Source organism: Hemitrygon akajei, chromosome 20 (genome assembly GCF_048418815.1).
Source record: "Hemitrygon akajei chromosome 20, sHemAka1.3, whole genome shotgun sequence".
Taxonomy (NCBI): Eukaryota; Metazoa; Chordata; class Chondrichthyes; order Myliobatiformes; family Dasyatidae; genus Hemitrygon; species Hemitrygon akajei.
This window is the reverse complement of record NC_133143.1, coordinates 65980886-65997980: the sequence shown is the minus strand read 5'-3', so window position 1 is coordinate 65997980 and position 17095 is coordinate 65980886. Positions and strand designations below refer to the sequence as shown.

The 17095-nt window shown below is 40.1% G+C and overlaps 1 protein-coding gene across 1 annotated transcript in view; it reads left to right on the top strand.

Annotated features, from left to right (window-relative positions):
- The window catches only part of cmc1 (C-x(9)-C motif containing 1), a 75564-nt gene extending 73889 nt beyond the window's left edge, over window positions 1–1675 (top strand). The window contains exon 4 of the mRNA XM_073024507.1: window positions 1125–1675. Coding sequence (XP_072880608.1) covers window positions 1125–1245 — 121 coding nt within the window. The 3' untranslated portion in view covers window positions 1246–1675. The remainder of the gene's footprint in view (window positions 1–1124) is intronic.
- Window positions 1676–17095: the final 15420 nt, after the last annotated feature.

The window sequence follows — 17095 nt, the reverse complement described above, 5'->3', positions numbered from 1 at the left end:
AGAATCAGAATCAGGTTTATTATCACAACATACATTGTTAAGTTTTTTTTTGTGTGGCAGCAACACAGTGCATTACATAAAATTTACTATGGGTTAAAAAATAGTAAATAGTGCAAAAGGCAAACAGTGAGCAACTAAGTGGAAGTTCATAAGCTCCACGGTAAGATTAATTACAAATATGTGGATATGAATCAAAATATTTTTATTAGTCATTATTTCATGGTCTGGGCATCACTGCCAAGACCTGGATTTAATGTCCAGTGGTTGGTTGGCATTAATTAATATTTATACTGTTATTAGAATAAAACTTCCACTTGAAATGATAAGCATTAACTTCTAATTTTAAATCATTCCCAACTGTAGGAATACAGAACTTCACATAGTTTAATGCATGACAACTTTGAGGCATCTGATGCTCATAAATAAACGAATGAGATGTTAGCCTCAAGCGATTTTGGAATCAATATCTGCTTATGTAGGTTACACATATTATTACATCTAAGTATAGACCTGGAGAATAATGATATCATTAGTTTGCAGATACTTGTGTAAAACACACCTTGGCATTTACACTGGAGAGAATATTGTTCCTACTGGCTCTGATAGTATCTATTCCACCCACTTCTAGGTATGTCATGTTTGTGTATAGAGCCACCCTAAAGCCTGTTCCTCAAGGACTTTGTGACTGCTTTATAATCTAATTATTAGCACATGCACGTGCACTTCTGAAAGAGAAGAATTATTTCTTAGGATATTGATCTTTAGATTGTAATAATTATGTCCTTCCAGTGGTCAGATTACTGTTCTCTTTCATTATGTACATGAATTTCCAAAACGTGTTACTTTTTATCATTGTTAAATATTTTTAGTTTTAAGAATTTACTTGCAGTGTGCATCAAATATTCAATCCTAATGAAGAGTCCTGGCCAGAAACGTCAACTGTTCATTTATTTCCATAGATACTGTCTGACCTGCGGAGTTCCTCCAGCATTTGTGTGTGTTGCTCTGGATTTGCAGGATCTCCTGTGTTCACCAAATACATATATGTGTTTTGCTTCCCAATTACATTTTACTAGAATATTATTTTACACTAAAATGTTTTTTCTTGTTCTTTTCATCTTAAGTTATAATGATTCAACATTATATGAAGAATGTAAGCAACAATATCTGAAGGAAAGGGAAGAATTTCAAAGAACTGGCATTCCTTCTAAGAAAAGACAACAGAAAGTACCGAGCAGCATGTAGCTGAACATGGAGAATCAAGCACGTGCCACATCACAAGATCAGTAACTAACAGAAAGAATACATCCACAAAATTCATTGATTATAATCTGGATTAATTTGTTATGTTTGATCTGCAGACTTTATTAAATTGTCAACTGGGACTTGAGGTTTTTTAAAGTTCTGTTACAACATTTTTCACATATATTCTTTTTTCTTGCAATCAGAGTCCCCTGATAATAGAGTTGGAGAGTATTTCTTTCAGTTAAATGTATTAATCAGTGGATTCTATCTTAATTAATTTAATCAGCTGTAATTGCTTTGGAATTCTGAATCTGGATTTATCTGAAGACTATTGTTGGCTCTATATGCATTGTAAATTGATACTAAAGCAATTATGAGTACATAAGAAAAACTTGAATAAAATGGCTTTCACTTTTGTGTTTTTCCAGAACAGTTTTGATATTCAAGTTCTGTTTAACTTTCAGTTTGTTATCATGTACCCAGGTTTCTGATGAGGTTCGAAGTTCCCCTAAATTAGTCACACATTGGTCATCAGAAACAGGAGAGTCAGCTTGTGAATGTAGTTGTATAATACCATGTTCAAATCAGATCAATACGCAGCAGATCAGAGATTTTTATCAAGTTTTCCTCTGATTATGTGTAGAAGGCCTATACTGTTATTTATTTAGCCCTTCCAGTCCACCGAGTCATGCCACCCAACACTATAGTGTAATGTATTTATTTTATTGATGTTTGTGTGAGAATAAATGGTCAATAATGTGCAGGAAAATCCAGGTCAAATGAAGATTACTGTCATTCATTAGCACGCAAGTGTAAAAAGAGAACAAAACAATTGTTACTCTGGATGCAATGCTGCATAAAAAACACAATAAATGCAGAATCTCCTGCATTTATTCAAGGGAATTATTGGTGGGGCAGAGACACTGAAGGCAGAAGTGTTCTTGGGAACCATTTTAATCCAAATTAGGAGGCTCGTATCTGAACGGCTGCTTCTCCTTCCTGCCTCAACATGACGTTGCACACAAATCCTCCTTGATGAGCGATCGCACAAGATTGACCATGATACCATTTCCTCATCGAACATTGAACAGTGTATGTATGGGGATGCACCAAGTTGCAAGTCAATTCACTTTTATTGCTGATGAATCAACATTCAAGATTGTTTATTGTCATTCATCAGTACACAAGTGTAAAGGAGAACAAAATAATTGTTACTCCGTATCTGCTGCAACATGGAAAAACAGCACAAAGAACGCAATAAACATAAATGTATAAAATTAGCTTATATACATACATATACCAATTTTATGCACATAAAGTGACGCTAGGTTAACGAGTATCTGTACATAAGGGGACTGACAGGAAATGATAAAGTAGCAGTGGTGAGATCAGTTAATGAGTGGAGATGTTGATCACCCTGACATCGTGGGGAAAGTTACAGTTTTTGGGTCTAGTGGTCCTGGCGTGGATGCTACGTAGCCTTCTCCCTGATTGGAGTGGGACGAACAGTCCATGAGCAGGATGGGTGGGATCCTTCATGGTATATATATATGTCCTTGATGTTCTAACATTTCCTAAAGAAAGCATTATAATCAAATGAACTTACCTCAAACTAAAGCTGGCATGTCCGGTAAGTGTAAAAGTTACTCATCTGTCTACTGATCTGAAAATGCTTGGGGATGACATAGAAACCCAACATTAAACCTGCAATGTACGGCAGATGCATGGAGTGTTCAGTCTGTTCAGAGTGATAAATTTACACTTAAATAACACCTCCATGTGAAATCTAAGCTTTCACACTAACACTCGTGATAACATTTCCAAAAGTAATCACAGGTGAAATCTGATGGTTTTTTTTCAAAATGTAAATTTTATTTTAATAATTTAAACTCTAGCTTGACTCAATGGCACAAGTATTCTAAAAATAGTGAATTATTTTGAATTATTTCCATTTCTTCTGGTCATTAATGCTGGCAATTTGATATTAATTGACATGCAGGCTTCTTAATTTTGCTTTCTCGAGTTATGCTTTTAACTTTAATATGTACAGCTATGTCACTGCATACTAAGTGTGAGAATGCAACAGTATGGCTTGCGCTGTCCTGGCAAATTGCACATTAAACCTGTAAAGAAAATCAGATCTGCAAAATAACCTTTTAACATACAGCAGCTATCTGTAATATCTACACTAGAGGTAAGTAATGGCATGATAAATGCTTTAGAGTTGCCCACTACTTTATTTACAGATTACAAACATGCAGAAATCTATATTTTTTAATTAGATCTTGGCAGAAAATGCTTCAATTCAGCCTGCTTGTTTTTGCCTACTGAGTCACTGCACCTCAGTAATTCATTTTATGCAAATCACAGAAACGTTTCTGAAAATGTGATGAGCAATCAAGGCAGCTTGATGTAAAATTTTGGGAAGCGTTTCCTCTCGACATTTGTGTAGCAATGTTTGCACATTAGTTGTTCTGTTTGTCTTCGTGTGTAGTTTTTTACTGCATCACTTTTCCCCCCTCTTTGCACTACTTATTTATTTTTTTATATATATTTCTTCAAAGTTCAAAGTAAATTTATTACCAAACTACATGTATGCCACCATATACAAGCCTGAGATTCATTTTCCTGCGGGCATACTCAATGATTGACCATTTCAATGATGGGGCAAGTGAAGTTATCTCCACTGGTTTAAGAGCCTGAAGTTTGAGGGGTAATAACTGTTCCTGAATGTGGTGGTGTTGGTCCTGAGACTCCTGTACCTTCTTCCTGATGGCAGCAGCGCGAAGAGAGCTTGACCTGGGTAGTGGAGGTCCCTGATGATGGATGCTGCTTTCCTGCAACAACACTCCGTGTAGATGTGCTCAATGGGGGGGGGGGGGGGGGGGTTACTCATGATGGAATGGGCTGTATCCACTACATTTTGTAGGATTTTCCATTCAAGGGCATTGGTAGTTCCATACTAGACCATAATGCAGCCAGTCAATATACACATCTTTCGAAGTTCCTATTGTCATTTATAGATTTTTAAAATTATATATTGCAATGTTATCCCCACAAAACATCAAATTCAAAGACATATTCCAGTGATATTAAACTTGATTCTGATTCATTGATTCAATTGTTTCTTTGCATTTAATATGAATGCCTGCAAGAAAATGAATCTTAGGATAGTATAGAACATAGGAACAGACCTTTCGACCCACAATGTTATGCTGAACCAATTAAAATAGTAATCAAATAGCTACTTAATCTCCTCTGACTACCAATGTCCATATCGTTCCATTTTCTTCACATACATATGCTTATCCAAGCGTCTTTTGGAAGTCCCTAATGTTTCTGCCTCTACCACCACTCCACACAATACATAAACACAAGGAATTCTACAGATGCTGGAAATCCAGAGTAACTCACACAAAACACTGGAGTTACTCACCAGGTAGGGCCGCATCTATGAAGAGGAATAAACAGTCAACATTTCAGGCCGACACCCTTCTTCAGGAAGTTCCAAGCACCCACTACTCTCTGTATAAAAAACCCCCTCACATATCCTTTGAAACTAACCCCTCTGACCTTAACTGCATCCTGGTCTCATCTATCACCTGCCAGCTTGTACTTCCCCCTCCCCCCCACCTTCTTATTCTGGCTTCTGCCCCCTTCCTTTCCAGTCCTGATGGAGGGTCTCCACCAGAAACATAGACTGTTTATTCCCCTCCATAGATGCTGCCTGACCTGCTGAGTTCCACCAGCATTTTGTGCCACATTAATAAGATCTCAGTTTCTCATATGTAATGTGAGTTGCGGATGTTTATCTAATTGCTGATATAACTTTATTCCTTTAGCCTTCGAACTGACATAATTAGTTAAAAATCTTAATCAACTTCAAATAATTTTATGAACAGAAATACCAAGTGGAATTTAGTTTTTTTGTGAGTTAGCCCATTACAGCCAGGATGGTTGGTATCGGTTGATTATTGTCACATGCACCAAGATAGAGTGAAAACATGCATACAGTTCACAGATCAGATTGTTACACAGTTTACTGAGGTAGAACGAGGTAAACCAGTAACAAAATGCAGAATAAAGTGTAACAGTAATAGAGAAAGTGCAGTGCAGGCAAGAACCAAACAAGATAAATTGGAAGGTCAAGATTCTGTCTCATTGTACAAGAGGACTGCACAACAGTCTGATAACAGTGGGGTAGGAGCTGCCCCTGAGCCTGGGAGGGGGAAAAGAGAGAATGTCCTGGGTGCGTGGGGCCTTTGATTACGCCGACTGCTTTACTGAGGTAGCGAGAAGTGTAGACAGAGTCCGTGGAGGGGGAGGCTGTTTTCTGAGCTGTGCTACAAACCTCTGCAGCTTCTAGTGGTCATGTACAGAGCAGTTGTCACACCATGCTGCAATGCATCGAGACAGAATGCTTTCTATGGCATATCAATAAAACTTTTTAAGGGTTGACGGGCATGACAAATTTCTTTAGCATCTTGAGGAAGTAGAGTATTGGTGAGCTTTCCTGGCTGAGGCATCAACATGAATGTCAGGACAAAATAATGTTCATCCCCTTAATTAGGGAGAAAGTAACACTCCAGAATTTCAGCACACAATCTCATTCATTGAAGCCTGCCAGTCAGGGTGCTGTCTGTATTGAACATAAAGCTTCTGTTTTCTCACCTGCTCACTGACAATCACTATCTACAGTTAAATGCAACCTACAGAAATTTAGCCAAATAACTGACATGCACCATGGATTACAATTTCATTAATGATTTGTAACATCTGGGAATAAGATTCAGAAACTGGAGGGAAAAATTACAGGCAAGTTCACATTAATAAAGTTACAAAAATCTGTTAATGTTCAGTATAGTTGTACCAGTCATCACCATCCTAATTTTTTTGCCCATAGCCCTGCCCTTTATTCCAGCCAACAGAGAATATCAGCTGTTTTCCTTCTTCTAGGCGTAGTAACACCAAGAATATTTGTAGTATTCTGACTGTTGTGGATCTAGTCATCGAAGAGAAGCAATCACCTATGAGGTTCATGCCAATATTGTGGTGTTCAGGTCTCACTGATCTTTGGTTTACAATTCAGTGACCATACATTAGTAAATTTCTTTGTATTTCTTCACTTTCCTGTAAATATCTGCAAGAAGATGAATCTGAAGCCATTATATAATGACATATATGCACTTTGATGATAAATTTTCTTTAACTTTGATCTCAAAGTTCAAAGTACATATATGTCACCATCTATCCTCAGATTAATTACCTCACAGGCATTTGCATTAGGACAAAGAAATACAATAGCATCAATGAAAAACTGCACACAAAGACTGACAAGCAAGCAACATGCTAAAGAAGACAATCTGTACAAGTACAAAAAATAAATAAAGTGATTAATTAATACTGAGAACATGAGCTGTAGAGTTCTTTAAAGTTGTGTTCAGTGATCAATTCAGTGTTGTGGTGAGCAAAGTTATCAACACTGGTTCAGAAGCCTGATGGTTAAAGGGTAACAACTTTTCCTGAAGCTGGTGGTGTGGGACCTAAGGCTCGTGTACCGCCTTCTCAATGGTAGCAGTGAGAAGAGAGCATAGCCTAGATGGTGGGGGTCTTTGGTGATGGATGCTGCTTTCTTGTAGCAGTTCTCCTTGTGGATGTGCTCGGTGGCGGGGGGGGGGGGGGGGGGGAGGCTTTTCCAGTGACATACTAGGTGCATCCATCACTTTCTCTAGGCTTTTCTGTTCTAGGGCACAAGCCATGGAAAACCTGAAATATTACATACTGAATTTCCAAACAGATGCTTTCTGCAGTCAGGAGAGACTTAATTTTATGATTAAACTTTTAAAACTGGTCTCACTCTTTGTGAAAGTTGAATTAAAATGGAAACAATTATTATTTGTTGCCATTGCTGTTTGTATGGAAAATCATCTTAGTCATTCCTCTAATATTTCAGAGAGGTTTTAACACTTCGTATTTGTGATGAAAGCCCATTTTTTGAATATAATGATTGGTGAATAATACATGTAGTTTCAAAATGAAAGATAAATTGAGTCAGATTATGTGTCTTTTCGTTGTGTGGGAGGGTTCTGTTTCACACCAACATTGTTCTTTAATAGAAATTATAAGTGAAATTGTAAGAAATAGAAGTTCTTGAAGGACTATAAATCAGATAGTTCCCCAATTTTCCCCTTTTCAGTCCCTGTAAAGCACCTTGAGTAGTTTGTTACATGTAACAAGCTGTTTCAGTTTAGGATGTTGATATGTGAAGATGAATAAGTACACAGACACAGTGGCCACTTTATTACGTATCTCCTGTATGTTCGTGGTGTTCTGCTGCTGTAGCCCATCAACTTCAGTTTGACATGCTGTGTATTCAGAAATGCTCTTCTGCACACCACTGTTGAAACGTGTGGTTATTTGAGTTATTGTCAGCTTGAACCAATCTGGCCATTCTCCTCTGACCTCTCTCATTAACAAGGCTTTTTAACATAGAACAGTACAGCACAGTACAGGCCCTTCGGCCCACAATGTTGTGCTGACCCTTAAACCCTGCCTCCCATATAGCCCCTCACCTTAAATTCCTCCATATACCTGTCTAGTAGTTCTCCCACAGAACTCCGGCTCACTGGATTTTTTAAAATTTTTGTTTTTCGCACCATTCTCTGCAAATTCTGGAGAACGTTGTGCGTGAACGTCCCAGGAGATCAGCAGTTACTGAGATACTCAAACCACCCTGTCTGGCACCAACAATCATTCCACGGTCAAAGTCACTTAGATCACATTTCTTCCCCATTCTGATGTTTGAACTGAACCTCTTGACCATGTCTTTTATGCATCAAGTTGCTGCCACATGATTGGGTGATTAAATATTTGCATTAATGAGCAAGTGTACAGGTGTACCTAATAAAATGGCCACTGAATGTATACTACCATGGAAACCACAAGCTACCAAACTCCAGTTACTAATTGCTCATCATATGGATGATATGCCAAAATCAACCTAGCAGGGCAACTAACATACTTCATGTAATCATGTGATCTGTAACAGTCCAAAGCAAAGCTTACCACACATCTTGATTAGAAAAGGGAATAAAGAAAGAAAAAGAGACTGTAGTTACAAGATAAAAACCTCATCCAGTAGTTGAGAACACTATTTATGCAATCAAATCAGACAGGTACCAGTAATCTGTTATCTGGCATTTTATAAGGAAATCTATGATTCTTTTGTTATTGATTTTCTACAGTTTGTGAGGACATGTTCAGCATATTTCCTGTTTGGTATATTTGCTACTAGTAAATATACTAACAATCAAATAAACAGCAACATCCACATTGTGTATTAGTTACTGCGCTCTTTGGCACATGCTAAACACTGGCAGGATCATGGTGTAAAGTCACGAAAATTAAAAATATACAAAAAAAATCAGTAAGTTTTTTCTTATTGATCTCCCTCACCTTTCCTTTTCTTTTAGGCTCAGACCAGTACTGGCATCCAACACACATTAATTCATCAGTAAGACAGTTTTACTGCATGCTTCTCTATAGTTCAGATCAGTACCTAATTAAAGTCAAAGTCAAAGTAAGTTTATTATCAACGTACAGTATACATCACCAACTTTAAATTCATGGGTGTTACTACTTCAGAGGATCTGTCCAGCACCTAAATGCAATTGCAAAGAAAGCACAGCAGCACCTCTACTTCCTTAGGAGTCTGTGGAGGTTTGGCATGATATGTAAAACTTTAACAGACTTCAATAGATCTATAGTGGAGAGTGCGTTGACTGGCTGCATCACAGCCTGGTATGGAAACACCAATGCTTTTGAATGGAAAACCCTACATTTGGCCCAGTACATCATGGGTAATGCTCTCCCAACTACTGAGCACATCTACATGAAATACTGTCACAGGAAAGCAGCATCCATCATCAGAGATCCTCACCATCAGGTAGAAGAGTCACGAGCCTCAGGACTCACACCACCACATTCAAGAACAGTTACTACCCCACAACCATCAAGCTCTTGAGTAAAAGGGGATAACTACACTCACTTGCGCCATCATTAATTTGTTCCTACAACCAATGATCTCACATTAAGGACTCTTTACCTTATTGTGTTATGTTCTCGTTATTAATTGCTATTTGCACATAAATATATATTTGTATTTGCACAGTTTGTGGTCTTCTGCACTCTGGTTGATCTTTCACTGATCCTGTTGTAGTTACTATCCTATAGTTTTGCTGGGTATGTCCATAGGCCTTTCTTCCGTGCAGGTACTGCTGCTTCCCAGGGTGGGACCCAGCTGGGTTTGAACCCGGGACCACCTGCTTTGAAGTCCAGTGCTGATGCCACTACACCAGCCGGCCCAATGCTTCAGTGAAAATATGGAAAATATGAAGCTGTAAGTACTAAGCACATTGTACCTTTTCCATTAGCATGCTGTTCAGGAAAAACATACTTCATGCCATGGTCATTGCTCACAGATAATGTGTGCTAAATATTGTCCACTGCCACTCTGGGAAAAAGTCCCCGGCTGCCCACTCTATGCCTCTTATCATTTTATACATCTATAGTGCATGCCCTTGATGCCTGGAAGAGGGCTTGTGATTCTTCCAGTGTGATTTTCAACATGTGAGAGTTTTTCTATGTCTCAGTGCTTTAAGTAATAACAGTGGTGCAACTTTGCTGAAGACTTTGTGCTTCTCTGGCACAACTTTCTCTAAGTCGCCTTCTAATGCGGGGCGGGGCGCAGCATGGAAGTGTAGCAGGCTTTGCAACGCCATACAGCGCCAGCAGACCAGGTTCAATTCTCACTGTTGTACGTAAGAAGTCAGTACTTGATGTGTGGGTTTCCTCTGGGTGCTCCAGTTTCCTCCCAGATGTACGTTTAGGGTTAGTGACTTGCAGGCATGCTATGTTGTTGCAAGTCAGGCAGCATCTACGGAAAGAGTTGATACTTCGGGTCGAGACTCTTCATCGGGAATATTTAATTATTTAATTAATATGTTTTATTATTAACTGTCATTAAAGTTAAAGTTAATACATTTTGCAAAAGGATCTAGCGTTTTCCTGGTGTATGTGACAAATAAACTCTTCTCGGCCTTCCAGTCAATTATAACCACAGTTTCGATGGCAAAGTCTGCCTTCTTCATGAAAATGGCAGAGTTTGTTATCAAAATGTCAATTATAATTGATACCTGCACCTGGCTGGAAGCCCAAGAGGAGTTTATTCACTAATAAATGTGATTTATTTTATTACCTATTGTTAATTATATAATAATTAATTTTAATATATACATACATTTAATAAAATGTAATAAATATTATTAAATGACTGATTTATTTAACATGTTTACCCATCTCAATTTTATGAGTTCCTTTCTTTCCAGGCAAGATAAGTTGGGATGCTTCTTTGGGAATCTTGCACCACTCCCCCCCGCGACTTTGATGACATCACTGATAGTTGCCATGGCCTTAAATCCTGGAATTCTGCACCAAAACCTCTGCACATCTGTCTATTTAAGGTTCCTCCTTTGAAATACTTTTTAAAACTCACCTTTAATATGTTCCAATATCTAAACCATGAGCTGGTGTGAAATTTTGTTTGATAATGTTCGCACGAAGAAATTTGGAATATTTTACAATATTAATGGTTGTATGCTAATCCAAGCTTTGAAATAAAACTTAACCCCTTCCCCTGATTTGGATGGGTAGTCTTAACAACTGAACAAATGTTTCTTTCCCCTCTGATCTTGCCCACATGGGAATTATTCACCCACATAATGAAAAAGTAGTCTGGCTCAATACATAGTAGGCAGCCGTCGATCCCAGGGGATCATGGGTTTGTGCCTCTGGTGGACTGTGCTCTCTCCAGAACGCAAGCCTGGGTGGGAAGATTTGAAGAACTGGCTGTTGCCCGTGCAGCGGGATCCCCCTCTCCACATCACTGATGTAGTCCAAGGGAAGGGCAAGCACCGATACAGTTTGGCACCAGTGTCATCGCGGAGGTTCCCAGAGTGAGGTTGTAAACAACATCAAACTGCCTTAGGGACCCCGGCTCCAGATTTCTTCCTCAGGATTTACTCCCAAAGCCTTTCCCATGAGGTTTAAAATCAAGAGTATTCCTTTTCCTATGTGGGCTGCCGTCCAAGGCTGATGAGCCCCACCTGGCTCAATACAATTGGGAAGTAATTGCTAATTATTCCTCAAAAGTTCAGCAAGATTCGAGCCATTTCTCAGTTCCGTTGTCTCCAGTGCAGTTTTCCCAGGATGCAGCTTTCCTTTCCAGGTCCTCCTTCTTCAAACAGAGGGTTTTCCTTCCTCCACCATTGATAAACAGACAGACATACTTTATTGATCCCGAGGGAAATTGGGTTTCGTTACAGTCGCACCAACCAAGAATAGGGTAGAAATATAGTGTTACGTACCCCGTAACTGGGTCACTTACCAGCAAAGATAGAGAGGTCCGTTGAAGTCTGATGGTACTATTTTTAACAGTATTTATTGATAAAAATACACAAAATAATATCAATGCAAACATACAGATAATATACATCGTCAATACTAAATCTAAAAGCGCGGGTCTAATAGTAATCAATAAGAAATAGCTCTATCGTTGTCTAGGGGATAATGTATTGTCCGATGGAAATATAAAAGTCACTCAGTTCATTCAAGCTGCAGCTTTTGGGTTGGAGAGAAAGACGGGTTAAAACTTGCCCATTCCTTTTATGATGTCAATCCTTCGAGAGTCGTTGGGAGTTGATTTCCCCGTTGTTAGCTAAAAACCGTTCTGCCGTGGTAAAGGGCCCACCGATTCCGGGGCAAACGGAAAAGGACGCACATGGCCTTCCACTGGTTTTTGCTATTACAGGATCGTTAGCGTTTCTTCTGGTGCGTCTGAGGGGCTGTTCCCACAGACCCTCTTTTTATCCTGACTCACAGGGTCTCAGGTGTCAATCAGGTTGGGATGATGCAATCCCTCCACCAACCTCCCCCTCGGCTCATTGCCTGGGGCTTCGATGCATCGTACAGGATGCAATACACAAGTCCGTCTCCAAGAGACAATAGACGGTATCAATGGGTCCGCCTTTCGGAGGCCAGGACACATTCCAACCCTTTTGTGGATTCTGCATGTCTTTCTCTCATTTCCTGTGTCCCCTGAACTGACTTAATAGTGATCTTGCGATTCTCACAAAGGAGGGGGCTACCCCGCACCCTTCGGCCACTCAGAGCTGTGGCACATTCGTAACAATAGCAATATAAAACCATAAATAATTAAATAATAAGTAAATTACGCCAAGTGGAAATTAGTCCAGAACCAGCCTATTGGCTCAGGGTGTCTGACACTCCAAGGGAGGAGTTGTAAAGTTTGATGGCCACAGGTAGGAATGACTTCCTATGACGTTCTGTGTTGCATCTCGGTGGAATGAGTCGCTGGCTGAATGTACTCCTGTGCCTAACCAGTACATTATGGAGTGGATGGGAGTCATTGTCCAAGATGGCATGCAACTTGGACAGCATCCTCTTTTCAGACACCACCGTCAGAGAGTCCAGTTCCACCCCCACAACATCACTGCCCTCACCCACATCTCCTCCGTCTCTCAACCATCCGCGCTCACCACTTTTCCTGCCGCCTTAACAGTGACAGAGTTCCTTTTGTCCTTATCTACCACTCCATGAGCCTCTGCACCCACCACATCATCCTCCACAACTTCCACCATCTCCATAGGAATCCTACCACTAAATATATCTTTACATAGAAAACCTACAGCACAATACTGGCCCTTCAGCCCACAAAGCTGTGCCGATCATGTCCTTACCTTAGAAAAATAGAGGGCTATGGGTAAGCCTAGATAGTTCTAAACTCCATGTACCCATGCAGGAGTCTCGTAAAAGACCCTATTGTTTCCACCTCCACCATTGTCGCCGGCAGCCCATTCCATGCACTCACCACTTTCTGCATAAAAAAACTTACCCTTGACATCTCTGTACCTACTCCCCAGCACCTTAAAATTATGCACTCTTGTGCTAGCCATCTCTCTGCCTTCTTCAGGGATTGCTCCCTCCATGATTCCTTTGTTCATTCATCTCTCCTCATTAATTTTCCTCCCGGCACTTATCCCTGCAAGTGGTCAAAGTGCTGCACCTCCCCCCTCACCTCCATTCAGGGTCCCAGACAGTCCTTACAAGTGAGGCAACACTTCATCTATAAATCTGCTAGGGTCTCCTAATGTGGCCTCTTCTACATTGGTGAGAGACCGTCATAAACCGGGGGACTGCTTTGTGGAGTACCTCTGTTTCATCCGTCAAAAGCGGAACCTCCCAGTGGCCAAACATTTTTACTTCTGACTTCTTTTCCTGTTCCAACATGTCAGTCCGTGGCTTCCTTTTCTGCCACAATGAGGCCACACTCAGGATGGAGGAGCAACACCTCATATTTCATCTGGGTATTTCATCTCCAACCTAAAGGCATGAATATCAATTTCTCCTTCCAGTAAAAGCAAATATTCTCTCCCCTTTCTTCTTCTATTCTCCACTCTGGCCTCTTACCTTCTCTCTCCTACCTATCACTTCCCCTTCAGTCCCCTCCTCCTTCCCTTTCTTCTATGGTCCACTTTCCTATCAGATTCCTTCCTCTCCAGCCCATTCCCCGACCTGGCTTCACTTATCACCTTCTAGCTAGCCTCCTTCCCCTCACCCCACCTTTTTATTCTGGCGCCTTCCCCTTCCGCCTTCCTTTCTGGTCCTGAAGAAGGAACTTGGCCCAAGATGTCGACTGTTCATTCATTTCTATAGAAGCTGCCTGACCTGCTGAGTTCCTCCAGCATTTTGTGTGTGTTGCCTTGCACCTTATTGTCTATCTACACTGCACTTTCTTTGTAAATGCAACACTCTATTCTGCATTGTTATTGTGTTTCCCTTATACTTCAATGCCCCGTTGTAATGAATTGATCTGTATGAACAGTATTGAAGACAAGTTTCTTACTATAGTTCAGTAAAGCTACTTAAACTAATTTGATTCCATTAATTTTTGCTGAAATTGCATCAAGAAATTAGCAGAAGTCTTGCTGAAGTGCTAATTCACAGTAACATTTGACTGATTTAAAATACTTCCTACTCCTTCTCGCCTAGCAGATCAGCTACTAGTTTTGTGCTGAAACGATAACTTCCTATTTGAGTGAGCATCAAATGTTGTTCATGTTGGCTGATAATATTTATATATTTCAGTGCTTACCCTTTCAGAACCATCTTTGTATATTTGGAACTAATGGTTTTCCCAGCAGGTGTTACTGGAGTCGGCTGTTACACTCCAGGCTCTGAGTGGTATGGATTCTCTCCAAGTACACACCACCAATCTGCTGTAGTCAAGCATAAACATAAGAGATTCTCCAAATGCTGGAAATCTCAAACAACACACACAGAATGCTGGAGGAACTCAGAAAGTCAGGCAGCATCTATGAGGTGGAATAAACAGATTAATATTTAAGATTAGCTTTAGTTGTCACATGTACATTGGAACATACTGTGAATTGTGTTGTTTGCATCTGACTTAAGATCTAAGTGTCACTATTTTCCAGCACCAACATAGCATGCCCACAACTTACTAACTCAAACCAGTACGTCTTTTCAGATTTTGGGAGGAAACTGGAGCACCCGGAGAAAACCTCCACAGTCACGGGGAGAATATATAAATTCCTTACAGACAATGGCAGGAATTGAACTCTGACCTTCTGTTCACTTGCTCTGTAAAGTATTATAATTGCTATGCTACCATGCCAATATTTATTCTCCTCCATAGTTGATGTTTGTTCTTCACAGATACTGCCTGACTTGCTGAGTTCCTCCAGCATTTTATGTGTGCTTCTATAGAATCAGAATCAGGTTTATTTTCACCAACATGTGACATGAAATTTGTTAACTTAGCAGCAGCAGTTCAATGCAATACATAATCTAGCAGAGAAAATAATAATAATAAAAATAATAATAATAAATAAACAAGTAAATCAATTATATATATTGAATAGATTTTAAAAATCATGCAAAAACAGAAATATTGTATATTAAAAAAAAGTGAGGTAGTGTCCAAAGATTCAATGTCAGTAAGATTCAATGAATAGCAAAGATCAGATGGCAGAAGGGAAGAAGCTGTTCCTGAATCACTGAGTGTGTGCTTTCAGGCTTCTGTACCTCCTACCTGATGGCAACAGTGAGAAAAGGGCATGCCTTGGGTGTTGGAGGTCTTTAATAATGGATGCTGCCTTTCTGAGCCACCGCTCCATAAAGATGTCCTGGGTACTTTGTAGGTTAGTACTCAAGATGGAGCTGACTAGATTTACAACCTTGTGCAGCTTCTTTCGGTCCTGTGCAGTAACCCCTCCATATCAGGCAGTGATGCAGCCTGTTAGGACGCTCTCCATGGTACAACTATAAAAGTTTTTGAGTGTATTTGTTGACATGCCAAATCTCTTCAAACTCCTAATGAATTATAGCGGCTGTCTTGTCTTCTTTATAACTACATCGATATGTTGGGACCAGGTTAGATCCTCAGAGATCTTGACATCCAGGAATTTAAAGCTGCTCACTCTCTCCACTTCTGATCCCTCTATGAGGATTGGTATGTTTTCCTTCGTCTTACTCTTTCTGAAGTCCACAATCAGCTCTTTCGTCTTACTGACGTTGAGTGCCACGTTGTTGCTGCGGCACCACTCCACTAGTTGGTATATCTCATCCAGTACGCCCTCTCTTTGCCACCTGAGATTCTACCAACAATGGTTGTATCATCAGCAAATTTATAGATGGTATTTGAGCTCTGCCTAGCCACACAGTCATGTGTATATAGAGTACAGCAGTGGGCTAAGCACACACCCCTGAGGTGCGCCAGGGTTGATTGTTAGCAAGGATATATTATCACCAATCCGCACAGATTGCGGTCTTCCAGGTAGGAAGTCAAGAATCCAATTGCAGAGGGAGGTACAGAGGCCCAGGTTCTGTAAATTCTGGGAATGATGGTGTTATATGCTGAGCTTTAGTCAATGAACAGCATCCTGACGTAGGTGTTTGTGTTGTCCAGGTGGTCTAAAGCCGTGTAAAGAGCCATTGAGATTGCGTCTGCCATTGACCTATTGTGGCGATAGGCAAAATGCAATTGGTCCAGGTCCTTGCTGAGGCAGGAGTTCAGACTAGTCATGACCAACCTCTCAAAGCATTTCATCACTGTAGATGTGAGTCAAGATTTAATTCAAGCCTTCGCAATAGAAGTACAAGTATCTGGAAGCCCTTGTACAGTATGTCACTTTTTTGCAAGGTTCAGAATTCCTGTACAGTACCCAAATGATTGTGATAGAATGGATTTGCATGAGTTAACACGAACCAATGCCTTTCTTTCTCTGCTTGCTAACTCACTGAATAGTTAGCTGAAGAGCCAAGGATCCAAAAAGGGTGGGGTGGGAAAGGGGACATTTGGGATTAAGGAAAGGAGCAGAAGATAGAAGCAACATTCATAATTTAAAAAAATGGAACTTGGACAAACTCTGAAGTCAGGATCTATGGGTTGGCTGGACAAACATGGCAGGACCTGAACACAACGGAAGCAATAGAAAAGAGATGTAAATGAACAAACTGAAGACAGATATGTAGAAGTGGCTTATTAGCCCCTTGCTAACATAAATGCTGAGAAATCCGGCTTCATATGTCTAGGGTGTATACAACTTTGGTCCTGTCAAATCCATGAGATTGAGATGTCTCACCCATCCGAACCCCAGTTAGTGTGATTTACCGCCTGTAATAGCCCATGGTATGAAATAACAGATCACACGCTGCATACAATTAGAAATTAGTATATTTATGAACGTTA